General features: G+C 46.5%; 3 protein-coding genes across 12 annotated transcripts; all 3 read right to left on the reverse strand.

The window, feature by feature from the left end:
- Positions 1 to 700: 700 nt before the first annotated feature.
- On the reverse strand, positions 701 to 12538 carry cgnb (cingulin b). 5 transcript variants are annotated; one of them, XM_077590017.1, is made up of 22 exons: positions 12402 to 12538; positions 12043 to 12239; positions 8908 to 9875; positions 8744 to 8829; positions 8579 to 8648; positions 6032 to 6108; positions 5819 to 5945; positions 5529 to 5741; positions 4609 to 4757; positions 4126 to 4152; positions 3500 to 3599; positions 3297 to 3419; positions 3129 to 3218; positions 2551 to 2805; positions 2319 to 2489; positions 2090 to 2251; positions 1936 to 2025; positions 1788 to 1871; positions 1592 to 1710; positions 1414 to 1522; positions 1180 to 1343; positions 701 to 1108 (listed from the first exon to the last, which is right to left on the reverse strand). In XM_077590017.1, exons 3-22 carry the CDS (start codon positions 9844 to 9846, stop codon positions 982 to 984), a joined length of 3282 nt encoding a protein of 1093 aa, XP_077446143.1. In that variant the 5' UTR covers positions 9847 to 9875; positions 12043 to 12239; positions 12402 to 12538; the 3' UTR covers positions 701 to 981. The 5 variants fall into 5 exon arrangements, with proteins under 5 accessions (XP_077446143.1, XP_077446141.1, XP_077446146.1 ...); XM_077590015.1 differs by having other exon boundaries at positions 6032 to 6111; XM_077590020.1 differs by lacking the exon at positions 4126 to 4152.
- pygo2 (pygopus homolog 2 (Drosophila)) lies at positions 12353 to 16639 on the reverse strand. 2 transcript variants are annotated; one of them, XM_077590021.1, is made up of 4 exons: positions 16463 to 16639; positions 15839 to 15903; positions 14944 to 14996; positions 12353 to 14865 (listed from the first exon to the last, which is right to left on the reverse strand). In XM_077590021.1, exons 2-4 carry the CDS (start codon positions 15888 to 15890, stop codon positions 13213 to 13215), a joined length of 1758 nt encoding a protein of 585 aa, XP_077446147.1. In that variant the 5' UTR covers positions 15891 to 15903; positions 16463 to 16639; the 3' UTR covers positions 12353 to 13212. The 2 variants fall into 2 exon arrangements, with proteins under 2 accessions (XP_077446147.1, XP_077446148.1); XM_077590022.1 differs by lacking the exon at positions 15839 to 15903.
- A 3517-nt stretch (positions 16640 to 20156) lies between these two features.
- Positions 20157 to 23033, reverse strand: s100s (S100 calcium binding protein S). 5 transcript variants are annotated; one of them, XM_077591276.1, is made up of 4 exons: positions 22865 to 23033; positions 21797 to 21837; positions 21001 to 21154; positions 20157 to 20891 (listed from the first exon to the last, which is right to left on the reverse strand). In XM_077591276.1, the coding sequence occupies exons 2-4, from the start codon at positions 21808 to 21810 to the stop codon at positions 20712 to 20714; spliced, it is 348 nt and encodes a 115-aa protein (XP_077447402.1). In that variant the 5' UTR covers positions 21811 to 21837; positions 22865 to 23033; the 3' UTR covers positions 20157 to 20711. The 5 variants fall into 5 exon arrangements, with proteins under 5 accessions (XP_077447402.1, XP_077447401.1, XP_077447400.1 ...); XM_077591275.1 differs by having other exon boundaries at positions 21797 to 21870; XM_077591274.1 differs by having other exon boundaries at positions 21797 to 21932.
- Positions 23034 to 25235: the final 2202 nt, after the last annotated feature.

Here is a 25235-nt window from a genome sequence, read left to right on the forward strand (position 1 = left end):
GGGACGTAGTTTGGACAACCCTGATCTACATGTCTTGAGTAATTACCGTAAAGCTAATTAAGGATTACAAGCAGAGTGTACTGGGTGAAAGAGCAAAAGTGAGAAAAAACATATGACGTAAGCTCTTTTTTACTAGTCAAATCTACTTGAAATATTGCATGAATTCAGCACAGGGTTGGAAAAAAAACACTAGTGAGCTTTTTCTCTCTACTTTTTAAAGCCTTCATAACATTTTATCCTCTGATCGTATACAAAAATACGTTAGCAAAAGCAGCATGCAGGAAACAAAGTCCATCACTTCTAAGGCATTCCAGTGAAAACCTTGTTTATATTTGGGTCCAAAAAATAGAATTAGCTTCACAGTTTCGTTGCGTGTGATTGTCTTCAATAACAAACACGGCCAAATACAGAATTCAGTGTAGGCTCAGATTATTCAAAAGGCCCAGGACTGAATGATTACATTCAATTTGTAAAATAAAATAAAAGGCTTTTAATACAAACATAACTTTAAGATGCGCTAACACAACCAACCGACAATAACTCCTAAAAAGTAGTCACCTAAATTGCTTACTAGGAAAATAATGTGTTACAGAAAACACAATTTACAGGACAAAAAAGTTTTGGGGGAGGATGATAAAGGTGGAGTCGTGAGTCAAAAGTCAGACAATTGCAAGAAAGGTCATAAGGCTAAAAAAAAATATTACTATATATTAGAGAAAATATTTTTATATTTACACCTCACGAGGAAAACTCTGGGATTTAAAACCTGTGCTTGAAGAATTAAGAAAAAGTGTAGAAAAGGTCTTGCATTTTTTGAGAAAGTAACTTAAAATGACAACATTTCCAGATGTTTGGGGGAAAAGCGAATAATATTTAAAAAGAAATAAAGTTTTTGAACTTGGGGGGGACAGAAAAAGTTGTCTTTCCGTTAAAAAAAGAAAACTTTGAGAAAGCGCCAGCCGAGAAATATAACCTTTGTGATTAACAGTTGGAGCCTTGATTGTGGGCCTCATTCAAAATGGCGGCCACGCTCACATCGTAGAAGGCGTCGTCATCCTCGGAGCTCAACGTGGCCAAAGCGCTGCGATGCGAATGCTGCGCCTTTCGTCTGATGTTCAAAAAAACAAAACAAAAAAAGTCAAGCGCCACCGGTATTGAGAGAGGACGAGCGCTACTCACTTGAATTCCGATTCCAGTGCGGTGACTTTGGCCTGCAGCGCCTCCTGGAGCTCCTGCTGCTCCTCCAGCTCCCTCAAGACCTTCCTGCGGACGCCTTCCAGGCGCTCCACTTCCCCCTCGCTCTCGTCCACCTTCCTCTTCAGAGCCTTCACGCGCAGGGTCAGCTGTGGGTGGCGAGGAAAATGGTACACCGAGTCGTTTTTTTCATTATTTGAGGGAGTCGACTCGGCTCACCTGGTCCTTCTGTTCCACGTGCTGGATCCTCTCCTGGTCTAGAGTGGCGTTGACCTCCTTGAGTTTCCGCTCGGTCCGTCTCTGAGAGGCCTGAATGCTGTTCTTTTCCCTGAAAGCGCAAAACCCATTAGGTGAGCTCAACACTGTTATGAAAAAAAAAAAAATGAAGATTTGTTACCGTTCTTCACTGCGCAGTCGTTCCTCCAGCTCCTGAATTTTGCCTTCCAGCACAGCCATGCCGGCAGAAGGCCGAGCCTGTCCTTCCATGTCGGCCACGCGCGATTTCAACTCCTTGACCTGCCAAAGTTCAAAACGGGGGGGAGCTCAGGTTAAAGACCAGATCGCTAAATATCTTTTGGCCTTTTGGCTTTCACCTGTCGCTCAATGGCACTCTTGTCCATCTCCAGGTCGTGTCGGGCCGAGCGCTCCTGCATCAACTCGGAGCGCAGCTGGTCCACCTGAAAGTGCGTGTCAATAAGGGGACTATGAAATAAATCCAACTCAGACTATTATTTCTTTAACCTGGTCTCGAGCGCGTGCGATGCGATCGTTCAACAGCTCCACGCTGCTCCTCTCCTCGTCCAGCTCGATCTCGAGGGACTTGATTTTGTCCTGGAAAAGGGAGCGCGTCGTGAGGCGATGCTCGATAGTGTTTCCGGGGGACCTCAGGACCCACCTCGAGCCCCCTGATTTCTCGGTTGCGGTCGCTATGCGTTCCTTTCTGCGACTCCAGCTCGCCCTCCAAGTGCTTGAGGCGGTTGCTGAGGAGGTTTTGCTCCAGCTGAGCGCCGTCTCGCTCCTCGCTGCAGCTCAGCAGCTCTTTCTTCAGGCGGGACACCTGCCAGGGGAAAATTAGCCGAGGGGAATCTCCCATGTGTCATTTGTAATCCTATTTTAAAGCCCACCTCGTCCTGCTGGGTCTTGAGGTTGGCTTGGGCCCGCTGCAGCTCGGCCATCCGGTCCTTGTTGTTGCGCTGGGCCTCCTGCAAGTCCTTCCTGGAGCGCTCCCTGTACTCGTCCAGCTGCGACTGCAGGGAGGTCACCGACTGGCGCGAGTCGCCCATGACCGCCTCCATCTGTGGAGCACACGTCGTCCGTGCCAACGCCCGAAAAAAGGGAGCACCGACGGCGACCCACCTCTTTGTTCATCTTCTCCAGCGCTCGGTCCAGGAGCCTCTTCTGCTCCTCCAGGTCGGCCTTGCTCCGCCGCAGGGCCTCGCGCTCCAGGTCGCGCTCCCCCAGACGTCGGCTCAGCTCTTCGCGCTCCTTGGCCAGGCGCGAGGCGCCACGCTTGGCTTCCTCCAGCTGCGATTTCAGGGCGCGGTTCTCCTCCTCCTGGGCCTCCGCGGCCTCCTCGGCTTCCCAATTCCTGGTGGCGCTCGACTGCAGTCTCTGGAGGGAAGTTGAGTTTTTGAGTATAGATTAGCACCGGGTGTGTTCATCAATATGGGCGCTCGGAATATTCAGTTCCCGTGATTCCATTTCAAAGCAATACCAACATGTGTTATTTTGACTGCATGTCGTCTTACCCTCTTATTTTACACAAACATCGCATTATTGTGCCTTGAATGGGGGGATTAGTGGCTAAGCTTCATTCAGGGTTGGAAATAGAGTATGTGGGCGGCTGTTTGTCCGTTTGTTTGTTTGATTGAACACTTTGGCCATTTCCATATTGGCTGGCTTGTGGTGCCGTGTTTGTGTGCGCCATTTCGTACCATGCGGGCAATCCGCTCTCTGAGGCGAGCGTTGCTTTCTTGGAGCTCCAGGTTAGCGCCGTGATCCGCCGAAGAGGGACGCGATGACGCCTGCGTGCAAAACACCCACATTGGTGAGGATAAGCAGTTCAGAAAATGAAGGAATGAATTTTCGAGAGAGCGTGTCACCTCTTTGGCTTCACTCAGGGCTTTCTCTAACTCGGCCTTCTGCGCCTTCACGGCGTCGATCTGTGCTAGGAGGCGGGCCTCGCGCTCGCCGTTTTCTCTCTTCAGGGCTTCGAGAGCCTCGCTCTGAGGTCACATTTTACAAAGGATTTTTTTACATGGACCGACGGCAAAAATATTTCCATTTTGTGAAAGTATTGTAAAACCTCAGCCGATGAGCGTTGCTCGCGCACGTCGGGTAACGAGTCCTGGACTTCCTTCAGCTGGCTTTCCAACTCGTCCTTCTCCGATTGACACTGGAGGAGCCTGCGGAGAAACAGGAGGGACAACAACGCGGTTATGCGTGACAACCAGGAGAAGAAATAAAAATGCTAAATACTACACTGCAAAAAAAAATCCTTATTTATATTCAAAATGGACTTGCTAAGTTTACTTAGACAAAAATCCAGGAGTTCAAGTCATGTCACGGCAAAAAAGAAGGAAACTTTTTCAAAGTGCAGCACAAAAGGAGAAAGCGGAAAAGGGGTGTCAAATGTATTTTTGCACTATATTTTTGATGATTTGATTTCTGAACTAAAATGTTATATTAGCAGCAAATGCACTTGATTAATTTGTTTCGACACCCCTGATATCTTTTTTTCCTTTTGAACTCCATTTTTTATTGATTCCACAAGGGGTTACGTTTGATATGATTTAGGGTTTAGGTTTAGGATTGCAGTTAGTAGGTCAAAAAGCGTCAACACTCACAAAAAAAATCCCTAAAATGACTGGTGGCATAATGGGAATCTACATCTAGGCAAAAAAAAAAAAGCCAAACACACACTCTTCTCACTTGTGGGTGCCGGAGTGCGTCCCCATCCTGCCAGATGAAAAGTGCAGGCGTTAAAAATAGAGGCGCATTGAAGTAGACTGGAATAAAAGTGGAAAAGAACATCTCTACTGCTTGCCGCTTTGAACCGCGGGCTATTAAAAATGGACGACGACAACAAAAACATCAAATGGATCGGTCGCTTGATGTCGGGCCAAGGCTCGAATGGATGAAGACAATCTCGCGGAAGAAGTAAACAGCAAATGTAAAGAAAGAAAGATAACACGGAATATGGAACGGGATGTATGATGGATCATTTAGTATTTAGGAGTAAATATGGAGTTCTGTATTTTTTTACTTCACCTTTTTTTCCCAGCAATTCTGGTTATGACATCACAACCAGAATGAATGAGCTTTCTAGTCAAGCACTATAATATTAAGAGCTGGTGACCTGGATTGGGGGGCCAACGAGCTGAAAAGGAAATTGCTCCTTTCATCAGGACTCACTTTTCTTGCGATTCCCGGAGGTCTTGCGACGCGGCGTCCAGCTGCGACTTCCACTGGTCTCCTCGATCCCGGCAGCAGTCCAGTTCCTCCTCCAGGCTGACCAGCGAGGCATTGACGCGTTCGCGCTCCTCTTCAATCTGCTCCTGCGACTGGAAAAGTGCATCAAATAGGAGCATTGAATGCAACTATAGAGGGCATCCTATTCCTCTCAAACTCAAAAGAAGATTCTACAAATTCTCATCTTGAATAAATATAACAAAATGCGCGTGACTAAATAATGAATACAATTGGGAAAAAAATCCATGTGTTTTGACAAAAACTATTCAAAATAAAAATGAAGCCAACAGAAAAATCCAGACGGGAATTCAGAAAAAAGAATGATTAGATATATTTAAAATGAATAAAAAAATTACCATTTTCTTTTGAATTAAATAAAACTTCCCCCCCCCAAAAAATGCAACCAATACGCTAATGCAACTCATGTATTTTTTATTCCTCATCACTTTATATTTTTTGGCTGCTGCAACTTATACTTAAAGTATATTAAAAAATGCTACAAAATGAATGATCAATCCCTGTCAGCTTCCCTAGAAAAACCAATAATATACCCTATTAATGAGCCCCCACTCTACTTGGCACCCAAAACCAGACTTAAAAAAAAAAAGAAAATCCAGTCTCCGCTTGATGTTCCTTCCACAGGCGTCTGCTGGCTTCCTCTACTGTCTTATGTTAAAAAATACAAATAAAGCACCGAGATAAAAACATGAAGCGCCAAAGCCTCCGCCTGCCGCTTTTTCCTCCCCACTGCCGCTTTTACCCAAAACAGCCTTCAAACCTAGCTTCCACAAATAGCGCTCCAAAGTCCAAAAAATCCCCCACCAGCAGAATTTGGAAAAAGTTTCCAAACAAAATCCTGGTACCTGTGCCAGTTGCTCCATGGTCTTCCTGAGGTTGCACATGTCCACGCCGTACTGCTCTCTGAGCGTCTCCATCTCGCGGTCGTGACACTCCACCTCCTCCTTGAGCGCCCCCTTCAGGGCCGTCAGCTCCCGCTCGCGCTGCCGCAGCATGTCTTCCTGGCGCCGGAGTCGCAAGGTCGCCTCGGCCAGTTCCGCCCGCAGGCTCGCCACGTCCTAATGCAACGCAAAGTATCGGATCGGTCGTCCTCGAACCCGGGACGCCGATTGGCGTACGGAAAAGCACAGAGTACCGTCTGGGGCGAGTCGGCCGATGTTTCCGAAAATCTCCTCAGCTCTTCCTGGAGTTCGGCTAGGTGATCTTCTTGAAGATGCAGGCGGGACTCGGCCATCTCTCGACCCATGCGCTCCTCGGCCAACCTGCCCGTAGCGTATGGAGTTAGTAGCCGCGTGCCGACGGGCCGATACGTGACGAGTGTGACGAGTTTCTCGACGCCATTCCTTACTCGTCGTGGGCTCGTTGGAGTTGTTTCCTGCATAGAGTCAATTGCTCCTCCGGACCTAACGCCTTCTGCTTTCCATCCTTCTGCAAACAAACAAATGCGTTTTTAGGCTTTGATGAAATTGGGGGAAAAGGGCCATTTTCCTCCGTATTGCACTTATTACAATATTGGATGGAGCCACAAAATCAGGTGACTGGACTGGCCTACAGAAATACGCCATGGGGGCAACCCCAGTCCACTTTTTTCTGTGCCCTACTTTCTCTGAACGTCTTGCAGAAAACCGGTCAAACCGGCAGCGTGTTGTGAATGTCTGTTAAAGTGGCGGCGCGGGGGCCAAATCTGGCCCACCGCATCATTTTGTGTGGCACGGGAAAGTAAATCATGAGTGCCGACTTTCTGTTTTAGGATCAAATTAAAATGAAGAGTATAGTTTTTAGTTCAGAAATCATTTTGTAAAATCTAAAAATATATTTTAAAAAAAGCTCAAATAAACATTGTTTTAGATCTATAAAGCTTTGGTTTCAACTTCTAAAGAGGAAAGCTTTCCACAATACTAGTGTCCTGCTAGTGCAATCAGTGGATTGCCGTCAGGTGCTTCTCTTGCCCAACCCCCGCCGGTTCAACTTTGTCAGGCAGCTCGGTCGGTACTGGATGGCTTGAAAGGAAAAGCTGCCAAGCTGCCCCCACCCACAACAGCCCAACCCCCGTTGATGCAACTTTGCCAGCTATGTTTGTGCTGGATGGCTTGCAAAACGAAAAGCTGCCTGGTATAAACTGTCAAAGCCAGTTCAAGACTTTTTTTTTACCTATTTCAAACGTGGGCCATAAAAGTGCAAACTTTTGACCATTGAAGAGAGAGCGAGTGTCTCGAAGAAATTGAAGCATTGGACATATGAGGGGAGATGTAGCATCCCATAAGACTAGGCATTTATTTAACAGGGCTGGGCAGACTAAAAAAAGGCCAAAAGTGAGTGCTTTGGTTTCAACTTCTGAAGAGGAAAGCTTTCCACAATACTGGTGTCCTGCAAGTGCAATCAGTGGATTGCCGTCAGGTGCTTCTCTTGCCCAACCCCCGCTGGTTCAAGTTTGCCAGTCAGCTCGGTCGGTGCTGTATGACTTGAACCAAAAGCTGCCCCCACCGACACCGACCCAACCCCCGTTGATTCAACTTTGTCACCTATGTCTTTGATGGATGGCTTGGAAAACAAAAAGAAGCCAGTTCAAGACTTTTTTGGACCTATTTCAAAAAATTGAGAGCAAGAAATTGAAGCATTGGACATATGAAGGAAAACGTAGCCTCCCATAATATTTAATAGGGCTGAGCTCCCAGGTGTCTAAACTACAAAGCGTAAAAATGATTAAATACATCCCACAAAAGAATCCTAAATTCAGTCTACATTCATTAAAAAAAAATCCGATCCACGTTCATTCAGGTTTTTTCCCCCCGCATGAACCACCACGAGCTGATTTATAATAGAGGAAAACTCCGGTTGAGATCATGTTATTTTTCCACCGCCATAAGCGCGATGTCACAGCACGGAGACAAAAGCCAACGGGTTGTGTAAGCCGACACTCTGGCATCACTAAAACAAGCCAATATAAACCACGGCGTCGAGCGTCCATGTCATAACGCTGCAGCAAACGCACACACTCACTCGCTTGGAGAGGAGACACAAAAAAAGGAATTCAAAATGAACGTTCCAGCAAATAAAAGTGGAAAACGGAAATATTTTATGATATCACTGACAGCGGTGCCTCGTAAGGATCCGAAATCGCAAAGTAACGCAGATGCCTGCTTCATCGTTTCTGTAATTAGCACAAAAGGTACATTAAAAATGCAAAAACTGAAGAGCGGGCCACTAGAAAGACCCCCGTGTGGTATGGAAAAGCCCCCCCCCCAGCTTGGCGAGTGCAAGGTTCCAATCAAACCTTCAAATATTAATGGCTCTCAATGACCGGACATTTACGTGGTTGCCATGCGACCGAGCGACAACACAACAAGGCCATCGCCAGTATAATCGAGGCCGGCTTTTCATGGAGATTTATGCGCAAAGCTGGAACGGTTTGAAGAGGGGCGGCGAGGTTTATCTAAAAGAAAGGAAAAAAACGGCACAACCGAGTAAAATGGTGCGCCTAGCCTCGCTTCACATTGTCACAAAGGACCACACTTTGGCGGCCATTTTTTGCTGCAAGAACCCAACACTAGACCCTCTCTGACCCAAATGCAAAAAAATAAAAACTCACCGAGCTAATCGTTAGCTGTGAAGTGATTAACATTAATGATGTGGAGTTCATTTTCCACGAGGAAAAAACAAATACCATAGGGCATTTTTCCCTTTCACACAAATTAATAGGGTAGCATCATTTTACACGGTAATGAGCCAAGTTTCTGGATGTTGTGCTATGCTAACAGCTACATTGGCTAACTGTGCTCATTAGTACAAAGGTGCTGTGTGAGTACACGAACACTTTTTAACTGAGGTATTGGATCGGTACTCTGTATTGGCAAAATCTGGTGACTTTTTTAAACTTGTAAAATTGAAGATGTACCTTGAGGTTGCTGATAGTTTCAATGCCACGGTTGGTTTTACACTCCAGGGATGCTTCATTCTCACTGGTGCTGATGGGAGATGACCAGATGGAGAGGATTACGCTTTATCTGATTATACACTCCGAGTCTGATCCCTGTGACTTTGTAGATGTAGACTTACTCACCCTTCTTTGGGTCCATTGTAAATAGCTTGCTTGGCTTGAGCCTTCTCCGGACCACCGACGCCTTTTTGGTTCCTCGGCATTATCTCCTTGGGGGAAAGCGAGAGAGATGTCAGTGAAAAAGCATTTCCGACAATTTGAAGCATCGCCATCTTTCTAGAACTTACGGGTTTTTTGAGCGGAAACTCCCTGGGAGGCGGCCTCCGCGGTGATGCGAAGCTCGCCTGCCGAGTTTCGAGCTCGGGATCGGACCGTTGGGAGGCAAGAGGAGAAGCGTAGGGATTGAACGTCGGCGAAGGCGTGGAAGGTTCTTTACGGGCGTCCAGGCTCTTGGAGCGCTTCCTTTCCTCGAACCGGAGCTGCTGCCGGGCGGCACTGCGCCCCCGGGCTTGGGGCGGGCCGCCCGCCGTTCTGTTATTAAATTTACTGATGAGCTTGTTGATGGGCGCCAGGGAGTCTGTGTCGATCGGCTTCTCTTCGGCGGACGCCAAAGGATCCGCGGGAGATTCCGGGACCTTCGCGTTGACATATTTCGAAGGGGACCCCGTGAAACCGTTGCATTTGTAGCCTCTGGGTCCGCCCCCGTTGACCTTGACGGGTTTCAACCCGGCTTCGTTGTACTCTTCGTCATTCTTACCGGTCAATTTGGGGTCTGCTACCGCTTTGACTTGCGGTTGGGCGTTCCTAGACTCTTCGTCCCCGTGACTCCCCGCCTGACCGTCCCCGGGAGGTCTTCTCAGGGGGCTCCGGTAGATTCCGGCCTCCTCGTCCTCAGGCGAGTGCGCTTGACCCGGGCCGGTGGATGTGGAAAACTCCGGCGCGCCGTCGTACGACGCCGGGGACGGAGCGACGCTGGCGGGCGGGGTGTTGATCTGGACCCCGTACGAGTCTCCCTTGGCGCCATCGTTCAGCACCACGTAGGGTTGCCCTGAGATCCCCTGAACCCGCACTGCCACTCCGTACTTACTGGCGGGCTGGGGCGAGGCGGCGCTGGCCATTTTGGACCGGTCCGCTGGCGCGCCACCGCCCTCGTGGAGGTCTTTGATGAAACGGATCTGAACGCCGTAGTCCACCGGGGGCTTCCTGTCACCGGAGAGGGTGCTCATGTCCACTTCCTGGCCGGGGCGCGGGCAACCTGGTGGGAAATAAAAATGCAAATGAGGCAAACAGCTCTTGTACTTTATCGAAGCGAGGTGAGGTGATTTCAGGCCAAAGAACAGAGACCAGATCTTCGTATACTCTTGTGAAATTGGTTCAATCATTCCATTTGCAAATGAAGGTTTACCTCACCCGCCCTATGTTGGAAAGCCCTGCTCTAAAGTATCGGTTCAAATTCCTTCGCGATGGGAATGTTTTGTGTTGGTGCGACTTGATCCTCTCTTCCCCCCTTCGGGCCGAGTTCTAAGCAGACACCAAAACAAGCTGAATTCCGTATACATTTCTCCTGTAGGCATGACAAACACACAAGCACGCAAACACAAACAAAAATGCTGTTTAGATAGGCCACTTGTTTCCAGCGGCGCTAACGCTTAAACTGTCTTGGGAGGCCTTCAAGACTTTCACAACATCACTAATGCAATTAATGAGGTTTCTGCACAGCAGGAGTTTAAAAATTAATGCCCGTTTCTCCACCGTCTCGTGGAAAAATTCCGACAAAATGTGCCCATCTAAAGACCGTTTATTGTCTAGCGAACAGGTGGCACTCATGGCGGTGTTTTAGAAGAATAGAACAAGGTCGGGGAATACTTCTCCCTATTGTCCTGACTCGGTGGAGCGTAAAACAAAAAAGACTCTGTCCGCATTGGGCCACCCCTCGCCTTTTGCCAGACTGTTATCCAAGCAGTCAGTCAGGCGCATCGTGTTGACTTTCAGTGGTTCCAATATTTTCATCCTCGCTAGCTACTGATCGCCCGACAGAAACTTTTTGCTTTAGTGAACTCTAATCAACCTAACGAAGGTGGAAATATCGCGGAGAGAGTGAGCCCCAGCTGGGTTGGGGAACGGCTACTCTAGCCCAAATTACTGCAGAACAGCTTGTTAGTAGAGCAACCCGGGGTTAGCTATCACTGTCAATGTTAGCCAAGGAGTTCAATTATTTACTTTTTTTTGTAATCCACTATTGCTATGAGAATAATCCACTGCACAGTTAAGAAGAAATGCATGATGATAAGAGTCTATGGAGGAGATGAGATTTTCTTCTCAGGTTCCTCAGTAAGAATTCAAGTGAAACCTCATCTCGCTGACCAGTTATCCAGTAACGCAGATTACCTTGGGAATCAAAGTTGCCTTTGTTTCCCCGTGTGGAAAAAACAAAACATTCCTCAGATTCCTGACAGCCCATTTACACACGGTGTGGCGCGTGCTTTGCCTTTGGATGTAATATGAAGTGATTAAGAGGAAACGGCAGCCACTGAGGGGGCTGCACCCTCACAAATGGGAAGGATGGATGGATGGATTAGCAGGGAGACGGAGAAAAAGATAGGTACGGAGACTGCTTCTGTTCTTGATGGACTACCGCCACCGCGACAACTGCCTGATCCGACGCGGGAATGTTGACAAACAGGCCAAGCTGCCCCCCACCTTTCAACTGTTTGATTCTACTTTGGAATATCCACCAGGGGAAGAATAAGAAGACAGCTGCTATTATCAAGGTTTTGAATAGATTGCACGGTTTGTATGATTCATGAATTAGGATAGATCCGTATCTCAGATGTGCATCAATTATTAAGAGACATGAAAGCGGTTAACGTGTCAGATAACCACACAGCAAAACGAATGCATATTGAGATCAACCCCAAAAAACAAGCTGTCGTGTTGATAGTTTGTGTGTTGTCCAATTAAAAAGGGAAACGGCCACTTTGAAAAAGATTGGCTTGCTTATTTATAGTATTCCTTTAATGTTTGTGTGGAGAGGTTCACCTTGTGGAAAACCGCAGCCCTTCATTAAAAATCTCCTCAAAGTCAAGCAAATGTACAACTTTTCAGAAGAAGGGGATCTATTTAGGGGTCTAAGAAGAGACCGAAGTCACCAAAAAAGGCCTGTTTGTTTTATCTATTGCGTCACACCCACCTGTCCGGTACTTCGGTATCGGTGCACGTCGAAACCACAAGCGACAAGTAAACAGTCATTAAGAACCGTCGTATCCAATTTGAAGCTTAGGATGGCTATAATAACAAAGACTTATCCTAGTTTACGCAACGACAGCCGATCCAATTAACGGGGGAAGCCCGTTATTACGCGCAGTGAGGACGCAAGACAAACGAGAAAAACACTTTAAATATGAAATGAAGAGGAAATGTACCTGTGCGGAAATTTCCTGAAGCGTCCTGGTGGGATGAGAATCGGGGGGTGGATATCGGAGGCTCCTGCTCCTCCTCGCTGCCGGAGCAACCTGTTGCCAAACACGCCTACCAGCTCTGGGCCACGCCCACGCCGGCAAGGGGCGGTGACAGCCGCTGAGGGGGCGCGCATATTGTGCCCCGTTCTTTCAACAGCATCCTGCAATGTTAGAAATAAGTGATTTTAGACACACATTGTTTATCAATACAACCTCAAAATGTTTTACGTTGTAATAAAATTAAATGTGGAAATGAATAACCGTAAGGCAAATGTACAAAAAATGTCTTTACTTCAATAATCAATACCCCCGCCCACACATACCGTATATTCGCCACATTCCCCCAACCAGGTGTAAGTCCCTCGCCATACGCTAGAAGGCGCCAAATCACAACAGAAGTATGAGCTGGTACAAAAAGCTTAACAAAAAAAAATCAGAGGAAACAGAAAAAGAAGGCAACTTGGACATTGAATCAGGAAGGGACAATACCAATAAGAAAAATTTCCACACTTTTATCATTTGGTGTCTCCAGAAATGCACGGCTATCGACAGGGGACAGTTACTGCTTTGCTCGCTGCATCTGAAAAGAACTGAGTTTACAATTCAGAGACAAAATGGCTGACTTTTACATTTTTCTCTTTTTTAAATCCAACTTGGGATTTGTCAGTTAGCATTTGTGTTAAAATGCTATTATTTACAATGATTTCTGTTCGGTGAGGTATGAAAGAACATGATGACAGGATCATTAAAAAGACAATTGATAAATTCAGGCACTCTTTGTGTGAGATCTATAAATACAAGCGGGTCTGATTTAGGGTGACTGAACTTTCTATCATTTTATTGTGTTGGGGGCATCTAAAGTTTAAAAATAATAATAAATTAAAAATCAGCACGGGAGCTTGCGTCCCAGCCAGTGTGTGTGTGAGGTAGTGTGTTGGTGTCAGTGCTGGTTGTCCGAAAAAGAGTGTGTCTGTTAACATTCATATCTTATTTTCTATTCTGTGGTGGAGGGTTAGGCATTGTTTTTTTTTTGTCACTCAAAGTGCTATTTTTTAGGTATCTGTGGATGTCATGTAGTGAATGAGTAAAGGGCTTGTCAAATGTTTTTTTGTTTGTTTTCTTTCCCCAGAATCCTCAGCTCTCATTGGCGGCCACCAGCTGGCCCAGCCCTTGGCGCACAAACACGGCCTGAATGTCCTTGGTTTTGATGCAGAAGTCGCAGGCCCACACGGCGGCGCTCTCCCGAGTGAGCAACCCGTAGGCCGGCTCCGTCAGGCCCGTGCAGTCGCGGTGGAACCAGCGCTGGCACGAGGCCTCGCACAGGATGGCGTCCTGGTCGTCGTGTACCTCCGACATGCACAAGCCGCAGGGGAACACCATGCCGGGCCCGCCCAGCTTGCCCGGGCCGGAGCCGGGCCCCGCCGAGGGGGCCGACGGGCCGGGGGGCAGGGGCGACTGCGTGTTCGGCGTGGACGTGGAGTTGGAGGGCGGGTTGGGGTTGCCGCCGGGGGTGCTGCCTCCGTTGTTGTTGGACATGTTGTTCTGAGCCGAGTTGGGGGCCGGGTTGGGCATGGGGCCGCCGCTGCCGGGAGTGTTGTTTTGTTGGCCGTGCGAGACCGAGCCGGGGGCGGAGTTGGGCGGAGTGGACTGCTGCTGCTGCAGCTGGGCAGAGTTGTTTGAGTTAGGGGTGTTGCCGTTGTTGGGAGGCGGGTGCTGGGACTGGCCCGAGCCGTTTAGGGGGCCGCCGGGGGAAGAGTTGGGGTTGGCTTGCGGCTGCGCCGAGGACGGCTGCTGGCCCGCCGTGCTGGCGTTGGGCTGCTGGACGTCGGGGTGGCCCGGGAAGTCTCCGGGCTGAGGCGGACCGGAGTTGGGAGGTGGCCCGGGGGTGGCGTTATTAGGGGGAGGGGGCCCGTTCGGGTTGAGGTTAAGCTGCTGTTGCTGCTGCTGAGCCCCGGGTGGGGGTCCTCCACCTCCCACAAAGTTCTTCCCGTCCTCGTTCCCCGGTCCCGGTGGGCTGGGACCGGGATAGGGCCCGTCCTGCGAGGGAGGGAACTGTCCTTGAGGGGGTATGCCTTGTAAACCCCCCAACATATTTCCCGCAGGACCACCACCCATTCCACTCATCATGTTCATCCCCTGACCGGGCCCCATTCCACCCATGGGAGGCATGGGCCCATGTGGGGGCCCCCTGGGCCCTCCGCCACCAGGTAACGGAGGGCTGTTAAACGGATGCCCCCCTTGTCCGTGTTGCTGTTGCGGCGGCATGCCGAATCGCGGATGGGGCGGACCCCCTCCTCCGGGACCGCCCATACCTCCTGGAGACAGCATGGGGTTAAAGCCTGAGCCGGGGTGCATTGGAGGGCTGAAGTTTGGTGGTATATTGAACTGATGGAAGCCACCACCGCCGACCCCGGCGCCGCCTCCTCCTCCTCCCCCACTTCCACCTCCGCCTCCAAAACCGGGCATTCCTCCAAAACCCAGCTGGTGGTGAGGTGGTCCGGCGTTGGACGGAGGTCCAAACGGTGGTCTGCGTCCCGGCTGCCCGCCACCCGGTCCACCCATGAAACCCATACCTCCCCCGCCCATTCGGCCACCGCCGCCGTAGCTGCTGCCTCCACCTGCGCCCGGGCCTGGACTGGCCAGAAATGGGGCGCCTCCCGGCCCTCCTCCTCCACCTGGTCGAGATGGCGGCCCGAAGTCATCATCAAAGGGGTTGGAGGCCACCAGGTGGTCCACCATGGGCGTGGGCGGAGGCGCAAACTCTGTGAGATGCGAGAACCCCGACGCCTAAATTTGACAAGAAAAGAATGCAAGATTTTAATCTCAACCGTGTTCACATGACCGTGTTCATCAAATAAAGCTAACCTGTGAGGTGGATTTTCTCGCCTTCTTCTTCTCCGGGCTCTTCATTTGTGAGGCTGCGAGAGAGGGGGAAAAAAGAGGGGTGGAAATACAGAACATAGATTATCAAGAGGTTGGCGAACCACCATTTGAGAGGAGCGCCACATTTGGATTGGCCTATACCCCTTAGTGACAGAGTGGATCAGCTTTTTTTTTTAAAGACCGAGGGCCTTTTTGCCTGTCCCACGTCTGACAGACGAGATGAAGTCAATGACGACATAGACAAGATGCTGTACATCCAGGCGTTTACTATCAGGATCTCAAGGAAAAGAGCATGCGTGGAGGGAGAAAAAGGCCGCAGACAAGGTAGAAGATGAGGGGAGGACAGGAAAAAAACATGAGGAAATTTAGGTACAGTGAACTCCTGCCCATTAACAAACCCCTCAAAGGAATAAAAAGTTTTGGAGGAAGTTTGTAAGCAAGGACTGTGCACAGCAACTCAATTTTAATACCACGAGACTATGCTTAGCTCAGACTTAGATTAGTTTAGCAATCTCATACTATTATTACCAAAATGTGTCCTCCTCCTCATTATTGGGGTAATTTTCCAAATGGTAACTTTTTTCTACATGGGGGGGTCATGTTTAAAATCAGTTTTTCATTCACGTGATGGAATCATGACATTCCCTGGGAACAGGGCTCCATTATAAATGTTAGCCAAGCTCCACTGGTTCAAATAATTCAATTACAGTTGTTTATGAGTGTAAAATTGCAAACGGGCAAGGCTTCACTTTTTGGAAGACGGCCACCATCAGGGACAGTCAGTCAAGACAGCCCCAGCGCAGGCCATTAGATGAATCCATTGGAATTTTGTTCTTTTGGGGAAGGGAAGATGAAGGGGTGAAAGTCCATTTCCTACCTTTGCCTCGTTTTCCTTGTCCCGCCAGTAGTCTCCCCGATTCGGCAGCCATTTAGCTAACACTACTGCCGGTGAGGTGGCGTGTCACCGTTCATATGAAAGAGAAAAAGGGGTTAAAAACGACCACGGTGACGACGAAGACAACGTCTACCACCTCGGGGACATGTCACAACGACATACGAGTTCTGCTTGGGGCACTGGCCCAGGTCTGTCACGCCGGGATTTGGTCTTCAAATTTACGCCGGGTAATAAATACGTGTAAAGTGGTAACAAAAATGAAGGATTATGAAGAGGACTAAATGCCTTTTTCTCTCTTAATTGCAGTTTAAACCAATTAGTCGCACCGTCGCTTGGCCAAAATGGATCATTTACAGATGTGCTAGGTGGCTAACTAGCCACGTTACCCCAAAGTGGCTAACGCGTAGTCGTGTTGCCATGCCACAAATGCCCCAATAAAATCCCGTAATTGTGATTTAAGACAGATAGTCGTTTATCACACACCCCAAAAATAAAAACGAAAGCTCACGAAATCCGTTTTTAGCGGGCCAAAAGCTGGTGCCCTGCGCTTGAGTTAGCGTATGAGCTAAAGCTAGTCATTTGGGGAAGCAAAAAAAAAACCGGTACCCTTCTCCGTTGCTCACGCCGCTCGTCCCGTTTTTAATTCAAAGTCCCCAGAGGGTCACGGCCGGGAAACCGGTCCTCGCTCGCTGGTCCAGCATTTAACTTGAATTGGGGAGGAAAAACGCGAAGGTGGCCTTCGCTTTCTCGCCACTGGACAAAGAGGGACGAGCAGGAGTAGCCTGAAACTTGGACGAGTACAAGTTGTGCTTAAAATGGGGGTGTTGAACTTATTAGTAACGAATAAAAACAAATTTAAAGCTAACATTTTTTCATTTTAAAGTGGTATTTAATTTCAATTCTTTTAAGGAATAAGTTTCGTTTGGGAAGTAGGGGCGGCGTGGTTGTCTATTGCTATTTTCTTATATAGATCATTTGATATTTACCCACTGCTGCGAGACATCCCAATTGGAACAGCCTACATAAATGCTTAATTAAAGACGAGAAACACTACAGCCAATTAATAACGTAATAATATTTTCCAAAATTCTATTCACATTAATCGTATTAAAACACAACGTAATTCTTTAGATTTCAAAACATCCATTTGTTTTAGGTTTTTCAAATACGAGGCAAATTCAACGCCCTAGTTTGCTTTGTAAACATTACATGTCGCGGTCCACCATTATTAAAACGAAAAAAATATCTTAGCTTCCAATCAATTTTATATTTGTAAATCTAAAAGCCTATTTTGCCTTTACATCTTCATATGATGTGACATGTTTACCTTTTCAACCAAGCGTTGCAAATTAAACTGGCTCTCTGGTTCCGCCTGGTGGCTGTGCGTCATCACTACACCACATTTACCAACAACAAAGAACTGTTTGTGTTCTTCCAGCAGGCCCCAAAAAAGCCATGAATAAAACGCCTGTCATAGCACTTTGAGATAAGATAACAACGATTTGACGATTCCCTGGAGTGCCATGAAGCATAAAAAAGACGGTGTTTATTTTTTTCCTATAATGTGAAGTGGAATGGAATTGAAATAGTTGAACTTTAAGCGAACCATAGAAAGCTTTACCATGAGGCCAGCAAGAAAAAAAGAAAAAAAAAGACATAAATCAAGTTGCATCACATTGGCCGAGCGCCATCCACGAAAGGAAACCGGATAGTCATTTTTGGCCGAGGCCTAGCGGATGGATCGCAGATGTTGTCGGATCCCAACACGCCCTGACTTGGATGCATTTCTTGTGATTCGTCGAGGTGACATGAATCACATTAAAAATCTCCCTCAAGCTTTCGCACGCCTCTTCCTAGATGCCAAATGCGTCAATAATGGGAAGAGAAAATTTGTTGTTGACGTATGCACTCAAAGGGGACGATCAAAGCCTCAAAAAACATGACGTCCTCCCCGAAGAAACGTCCTCATTACAATGATGCCCGGCTGACGGAATGAGGCTAATGCTGTATTGTTAATATTAACTCCAAAAATAAAAAGTTTACACCCCAGCAGTTTGTTTCACTTATTCATATGTTTTTAAACATTAACGCTAAATAATTGTGATGGAATTCAGTATTTGAGCTCAACGGGGTCTTAGATCCTCTCATTTTCATTAAAATATAACATAACTCTGCACCCGAGTTTAGCATAATTAGCATAGTTAGCCATAAATTAGCCTAGATTAATGTCTATTCTTCTCATTAAAATGGCAGTCGTCCTGTTCATTTTAAGTTACCGTCACATACGTTTTAGTACATCCTGTATGGATAAACATGATATATAATACTAAAAAGTGATGAAAATTGAGAAGGAATTCACTTATTAAGACAAATAGGGCCTCACCTACCATTTTCATTCAAAGTGGTGACCCTCCTGCACCCAAAAACAAAAACTAGCATAGTTAACCTATAGTTATCCATGAATTAGCCTAATATCTCTCCTTCAAAATAAAATGGCTGTCTTCCTGTTCAATTCCAGGCAGACATTTTGGCACAACCCCTTAGCATAACATGATACTAATGTCAGGTACCTCAGTAAAATATCCCTAGGCGAGTGGAAGCTAGCCAGCGTTCCCAATAGCCCAATCCAAATAGACCAGAGTATCATAGTATCCGTTTTGCTATCGAGTTCCCTTCGCCACAGAATAAGTCGACATTTCCAAGTCAAGATGGACTCTGGCTTTTATTGGTTGTCCTCTTTATGAATAACAAGCATCCAGAGAGTCCTTAAATTCTCCTTTCCAATGCGCCGAGATGCATTTCATGAACCCGAGTCATGAAAGCGTCTCCGATTCCAGGCCGAGAGCGCCACTCGGAAAAGGAGCCCATCGCCACTTGTTATCCGATATATCTGCTTTTTATTTCAAATATGTTAATGGGGCCGCCGGCTACACTCTACACCCGAACGTGTCATTTAATGAGCACCTTTTCACTGGCGCGAGACGCATTTATATTAGCCCAAAGTAGTACTTGTTGTTTTACCATGGTGGCCATGATGGGTCAACAGAAGCTGACCTTAAAGGTTCACTATCACATGAGGTGTACTTTACTAAATTAGATAGAAAAGCTATATAAATGATAAATAAACCCCCAAAAAACTTTGTTCACAGCTAACAGACATTTGTTTTTCTAAGGGAACACCACAAGATTGTATTCCGTATTGTTTGTATTCACCTCATGAACCGTATATGTAATTAAGTCTAATTGTCAATCAATTATTTTTGACAGCAAAACACCTGAAAACACCTACACACACGACTGCATTGTTTATCTGAGCTCTTGAAGTAACAAAAAAAGTACAAACAATGATAGGCAAAATTCTTCCCCTTTAGGCTACAACAGATTTTAACAGAATAATCTGCACGCAAAAAGTGTCAAATGTCCCACCTTCAAACCAACCAATCAGAGAAGGCTTGAAAAATGAACTCCGCCTAAATGATGACAGCAAGAAAATCAAGATTTCTCTGCCTGCTCTTTTTTCTATTCATAATTTATGCCATTGCGGTGACTTTTATGTGTGCAAATTCCATTCCAGAATAGACTTATTCCAGACCAATTTTAATAAATACCACCTTTTTTTCTTATCTTTCTGTGCTTGCATGTCAAAACTATTGACGTCCCACATTTATTTTTGAAGACCCTTTGGCACTTTTTCTTCTGGGCAAGAACACTTTTGTTATGTTCCATGCCCAAACATATTCCAGAATTATCTTGAATTCTTTTCCACTGCAATATCCTACCAAAAACATGTCCACTTTCTCATAAAAATATCTAATTTGCCTCAAAATATGATGCAATCCCTTTCATTAAGATGCAAAGACTTATTTTGAGACCATCTTTACTTGTGCCATTGACATGTAACCTAAAAAAAATGGCATTTTCGCCCAAGTGTGTGTGTTTTGTACATTCCTGCGTGATTATAGCACTGCCTTCCAAGCTACATTCTTGTCTGCTGTACGCCATGAATTGACTTGACTCACTCACACACTCAGAGGCCAGTCCGCACACAATTTTTTCCCCACGTCTCCTCTTCCTTTCCGTCCCCCCGCATCCCCTAGCTTCGTCAAAATCTTTCCACGTGACTCCGACTCGGACATCTGGGTCAGCTTAGGCGCAACATTATTTGCAGGATATTGTTGGCAGGATGTGGGAATGCTCAATGGGAATCCCCAACACACACACACACACAGTTACACTTTTAAAAAAAAGGTAAAAAGAGTGACAGCCATTTGGTTAAATATCACATTTAATGATTGGAAAGAATGCATGACTCATTACCAAAAAAAAAACCTGAAACAAATTACAAAATAGGCGCAGAAGGGGGGAAAAACATTCCAGTGCTCAACGCAATAATATAATCAGCAATAATTCAATATTATGTTCACATTCCAGTCACGTGCAATCCGTTTTAGGCCCTTTGGGTGTGCGAGAAACATTCAAAACAAGCTGTGTTTTGAGAAGTAAAACACACACGTTGCATTCAAAAACCCACAAATTAAGTGGGAAACCACAGTATACAGTACTATGCAAAAGAGTTTTGTTATTCCAGCATCTGACAATATTGACTTAACTCTTTTGCGGACGGGCCAAGTATGCCTTTAGTCGTCGCAGCATATGTGCTGTGGCAGTTAGCAAAAAGAATACAATTGATATTAAAAACATCTTGACCTATTTAAGGGGGGAAAAGTGCAGTCAAGTTTTGCACAGTACTGTACGTATGCGCTTAAAAGATTGCGCAAGGCCCCAAAAAAAAGAAAAAAATGCTCCTCACGGCCTGTGATTTCCAAGCCTTTCCCATTCCATTCCTTCCTCCCTCCTACTCGGCCGACTGGTCGCCCTTGGGCTTCTCGTCCGTCTTGAACTCCAGGAAGAAGTCGTTGCAGGCCACGGTGAGGGCACCCATCAGGATGATGAACTCGGTGAAGTCCACCTCGCCGTCGTTGTTGGCGTCCAGGTCGTTCATGACCTTCTCCACCGCCTCGTTGTCTTTGGAGTTCTGCCAAAACGGAGAAGGCGGGCCTTTTTTTTTTCGTCTCCCGCGGCCTGTCTGCGCACGTCGGCGCATACCTGGCGTAAAAACGTGAAGCCGCCCCGGCCGGTCTTACCCCCAAGTAGCTTCCCAGCTCCTCCAACAGCAGCTCTTTCAGCTCGCCCCGGCTCAGCGTGTACTTGTCGCCCTCCTTGCCCGAGTACTTGTGGAAGGTTTTGATCAGCATCTGCATGGCGCTTTCCAGGTTGGAAGTGGGTTCCTTGGACATGCTGCGGTAAAAGGTGGGGTGAAAAATAGTCAGGCCCGGCTGCTACGACGCCCGCTCCAAACCCCGACGCAGCTGGCTCGCATGTGCGTGCACATGGGCGAGCGAGGGCGCGAGGTCCGAAGCCACCGTGAGAAGAAGAAGGTGACGGAAGGAGCTTGTGCTAAAGAGCTAGCTTGTGCTAAGAAATCCGGACCCTAAAACGAGATGTGTACATCCAATGAAAGCAAGATGGCCGCCCGAGATTGTTTTTTTTTTTCCTCATCCCTGAGTTTGAATTTAAAATCGAGTACAAATGTGCTGTTCAGCAACAATTTGGAAGGAAATAGCTTTAAGAGACACCCTTAAACCAAACTATTTGGATTCTGGGCCCCGTGTTTGACATCTGCGGGTTTCACGGCCGCATCCCTTGCAGCGTGGGGGCCGTAAATCACGAATAACACGAGACTTTGCGAAGGTTACTGCATTTCCGGTGTATGTTTAAACCATCACTCGATGGGGACCGTAAATCAGGGCTATTATTTTCTTCTCATCTAATTGCTAGTTTGGGATTTCCCTGGGTGTTTGTGTGGGTCCGTGGCGGTGTAAAGGTGCAGGAGGTCAGCTTATTTCAGGGGGGGAAAGGCTTCCCATCGATCTTACACACATTGTGTCAGGCATCTCGGCGCTTGGGCTGCTACGGCGACGCTGTGGAGACGGCAAAGACACGCAGACAAGTCGCTGTCAATCATGTGGGGGCACAAAACATGGCATCTTGGCACACATGGAGCTCTGAAGGAGGACTTTAAAACAAGCGCATAAAAATAACTCATGTCCAAGGATCAAATTGCGGCGTGTAATTATCCAAAATGGACACCGGCAGTGAAACACAAACCCCACCTGGTAATTGGGACGGGTAAGAGGCCGGGTAACCTGAGGTGCTCGATGAGACCAGGCCTCCACGCTCACTTAGCCTCAAAGCTATTTTAGGAGCTAGCTAGCATGGACTTGGATTAAAAAAATGGCTGAGAGGAAACGGCGGCCAGAGAATCTAATGATTTTTTTGGACTATAAGTCGCACCCGAGTATAAGACGTAAAGAAAGGGAGGGATTAATATATATAAGTCGCACTGGAGTGAAAGTTGAATTTTTGGGGGGCAGTTTTTTTAATTAAACCGAAACCAAGAGTAACATTTAAATGGTAAATTAACAGTAAAACTGGGAAAAACAGACAAAAGAGGCAAATGTTAATGTGTTACGTTAAAGATTTTTTCTGATAACTATAGCCTAAAAAACACCACATAACAAGTTGTTGGTGAAAAAATAAATAAAAGTCATATACGTCGCACGCAGGCCCAGCCAAACTACGGAAAATTGAAAATGCTAGTCTGGAAAATACGCTTCATTTTAGGGAGCACAAATTACTCAATAATAAAGCAGGTGCTGCTCGTTATCGTTTTTAATAACAAGACAACCCCCGTTAAAACAATCCCATCACGGGAACTTCTCGCAAGTCTCAAATAATCCCAGGCGCTTTTCCGAGGCTGCGTTTTTCTCGGTTAGCGCTCAGATCGTCTGTTTAAACAATTCCACCTCTTGAGTCACGGGACCGCAAATCAGAAATGTGGGCCTTTTTTTCTGATGAGATAAAAACAGATCTCAAAATCTGAAGAGCAATTCTGCATTTTTTGTTTTTTTTGTTTTCTTTTTTAGCCTCTTGTGTAATAAGTCTTACCTGGCGGGGGGTGTGGCCTCCTGAGAGCTGGACAAGATACAGAGGGAGCGAGCCAAGGCAAAGATGGATGAGGTGAGTGCAGGACAGTGGCTTAAATATCACCTCATTCCTGCTCCTCCTCCTCCTCCTCCTCCTCCTGGTCTTCACCCCCAAAAGTCCTTCACCCGGCCGGTGCCCTCTTTGTTGCCGCCCTTTTCTCCTTTGCACTTAAGAGTGGAAAAAAAACGGATGGAAATGGCCTCCATTGACCTCTTCATGAATAAACAACATCTCGCTATCCATCTAGCGTACATGTGTACTACAGTATGTACCTCCTTAGCTATTCATGTATTGACCACTTATCTACCCGTGTAGCGTCTCGGCGTCGATGCGTTCGTTTGTCGATGAACCTTTCCACGTATCCGTTACCTCGTGTGTCATTTTTCCATCTTTAATGTATTGGTTCGTGTATAGTACCAATCTATGTGTAGTATTGATCTTTCCCTATATACATTTATATCATTTTTAAACAGGTGTCCCTCTTTAAAAAGTAGGGAACCAACAGGTTGCTTGCAACCTTTTTCACTATTTTATTTATTTAGGTCAGCGCCTGCCATTGACGGCATTAGACGTCCAATTCATTTTGACTGGAAGGAGGCCAATGAATGTTCATTATGTTTGTATTATATTGTTATGTCTTTACTGATTTTTAAAGTCATAGGCCGCCCTTGACGGCAATAGACGTCCAATCCACTTGGACTCGGAGGGCATGCAGACATAATTTGCTGTATATCAACTATCTACGTATCAAATACTGTTTTTATCTTTGACAGAAACAAACACACACATACACGCCGTAACATGTTTGGGCTAGGTTGTCACAGTTTTATTTTCCATTAATAGCGATAACATGTTTATGAAGCTTTAAAATGATACAGCTTTTAGATAAAGATGGATTGCTTAGATCAGGGCTGGCCAAGTCTGGTCCACGAGGGCCCCCAACGCAAATCCCCCTCCACCAACACACCTGAATTAAATCATCGGGATTGGTCGTTATCAAACTTCTGGACAGCTGCTGATGAGTTGATCGTTTGATTCCGGTGTGCTAAAGGAGGGAGACGTGGAAAACAGACTGGATGGGGGTTCTCGAGGACCAGACTTGGCAACCCCCGGTTTATATGATGCAAGGGACAATAGGTGCTTAACACACACACACACACACACTCTTAGACACACTTAGACACACTTAGACACTTAACGAGACAGCACAGTATCTCTCTTCTCTTGATTTCCATCATGTTTGCTAACACTCCCTACCAAAGCAAATGACCAAAAAGACAAAATGAGATGTTTCCAGGCTGAGGTATGAAGTTCACACTCAGTACACCAGTCAAGTTTCCCTTTTTTTCCCGCCCGCAACGGACTAAAGATCACATTTGACGTCTGTTCAGACACACACACATTCACGCCTTATGTACACAGGAAACTTAAAGGTGCTATAAAATGGTGTGCATGTCAGAAAATGATCACAAATTGCAGATTAGTTTGGAAAAATTCACCTTGTTTGGATGTCACTATGTCACTTGCTTTAATATTTCATAGCACCTTTAAGACGGATATGTCGCTATTAGTTACAAAAAGTACCTTAAAAAAAGAACACCGCAAACTCCCAAGTTCTAAATAAGCGGGATTCACCGTCTTTAGGTTAATCTATATCATATAAAAACAAGGCCCAAATGCCCAATATGTTAGCCAATGTAGTGTAAAGATATAAAAAGAGAATATAAAGTGTGAACAGAGTGCAAAATATTTACAATGGGAGTGCCAGGAACACATGACTTTTATTTGCCCAGCGCTTTTTGTAGCGCTGGCGTTAGCGCTCGCGGCGTCGAGGCCTCGCCGACGCTGCAACCGGAGCCTTTTTTTCCTCGGGCTTGAATTATTGACGACGTGACAATTTACAAAGCATTAAATCGTAATCGACAAAGGCCGAGCTTTGCATGCGAACGCACGGCCGAGTCAGCATATATTAGGGTAGTGTTTTTCTGTTTGTTTGTTTTTCCGCGGGGTCGGCGTGCTAGTCAAACAAGACGGGAGGGATGGCTTTCAGGAAATGGTGTGTGTATCCCAAGGGTGTGTGTTGTCTAACCCGGTCGGGGAGGAGATCCGATGGCAGGTCAAACGGGGCCTTTAGACTAAATGAGGGACGCAAACAAAAAACAAGGCCGCCAATGTTTTTCAAACAAGCGGCAGTGGAATTTCACGGAATTTGGAGATGAATTTAACCCAAGCTAAAATGTGGATTGTCCATTTTTATGTCAATAGGATTTTTTTTTTCAAATTGGGTGTTAAAATGCTTGATTTTTGGCTTTAAACGTCCCGTGAAAGAAAG

Source organism: Stigmatopora argus, chromosome 21, assembly GCF_051989625.1.
Source record: "Stigmatopora argus isolate UIUO_Sarg chromosome 21, RoL_Sarg_1.0, whole genome shotgun sequence".
NCBI lineage: Eukaryota > Metazoa > Chordata > Actinopteri > Syngnathiformes > Syngnathidae > Stigmatopora > Stigmatopora argus.

Excerpts from the sequence above, each read along its gene's own strand:
- cgnb (XM_077590015.1), bottom strand. The coding sequence starts at position 9,846 with ATGAGCACCCTCTCCGGTGACAGGAAGCCCCCGGTGGACTACGGCGTT. Across the intron at positions 8,830-8,907 it reads AGTTTCCGCTCAAAAAACCC|GAGATAATGCCGAGGAACCA; the intron begins GTAAGTTCTAGA and ends CTTTCCCCCAAG. Across the intron at positions 3,420-3,499 it reads AGCAACGCTCATCGGCTGAG|AGCGAGGCTCTCGAAGCCCT; the intron begins GTTTTACAATAC and ends ATGTGACCTCAG.
- pygo2 (XM_077590021.1), bottom strand. The coding sequence starts at position 15,890 with ATGGCTGCCGAATCGGGGAGACTACTGGCGGGACAAGGAAAACGAGGC. Across the intron at positions 14,997-15,838 it reads ACAAGGAAAACGAGGCAAAG|CCTCACAAATGAAGAGCCCG; the intron begins GTAGGAAATGGA and ends CCTCTCTCGCAG. Across the intron at positions 14,866-14,943 it reads CGAGAAAATCCACCTCACAG|GCGTCGGGGTTCTCGCATCT; the intron begins GTTAGCTTTATT and ends TGTCAAATTTAG.
- s100s (XM_077591276.1), bottom strand. Across the intron at positions 20,892-21,000 it reads AGCTGGGAAGCTACTTGGGG|AACTCCAAAGACAACGAGGC; the intron begins GTAAGACCGGCC and ends CCGTTTTGGCAG.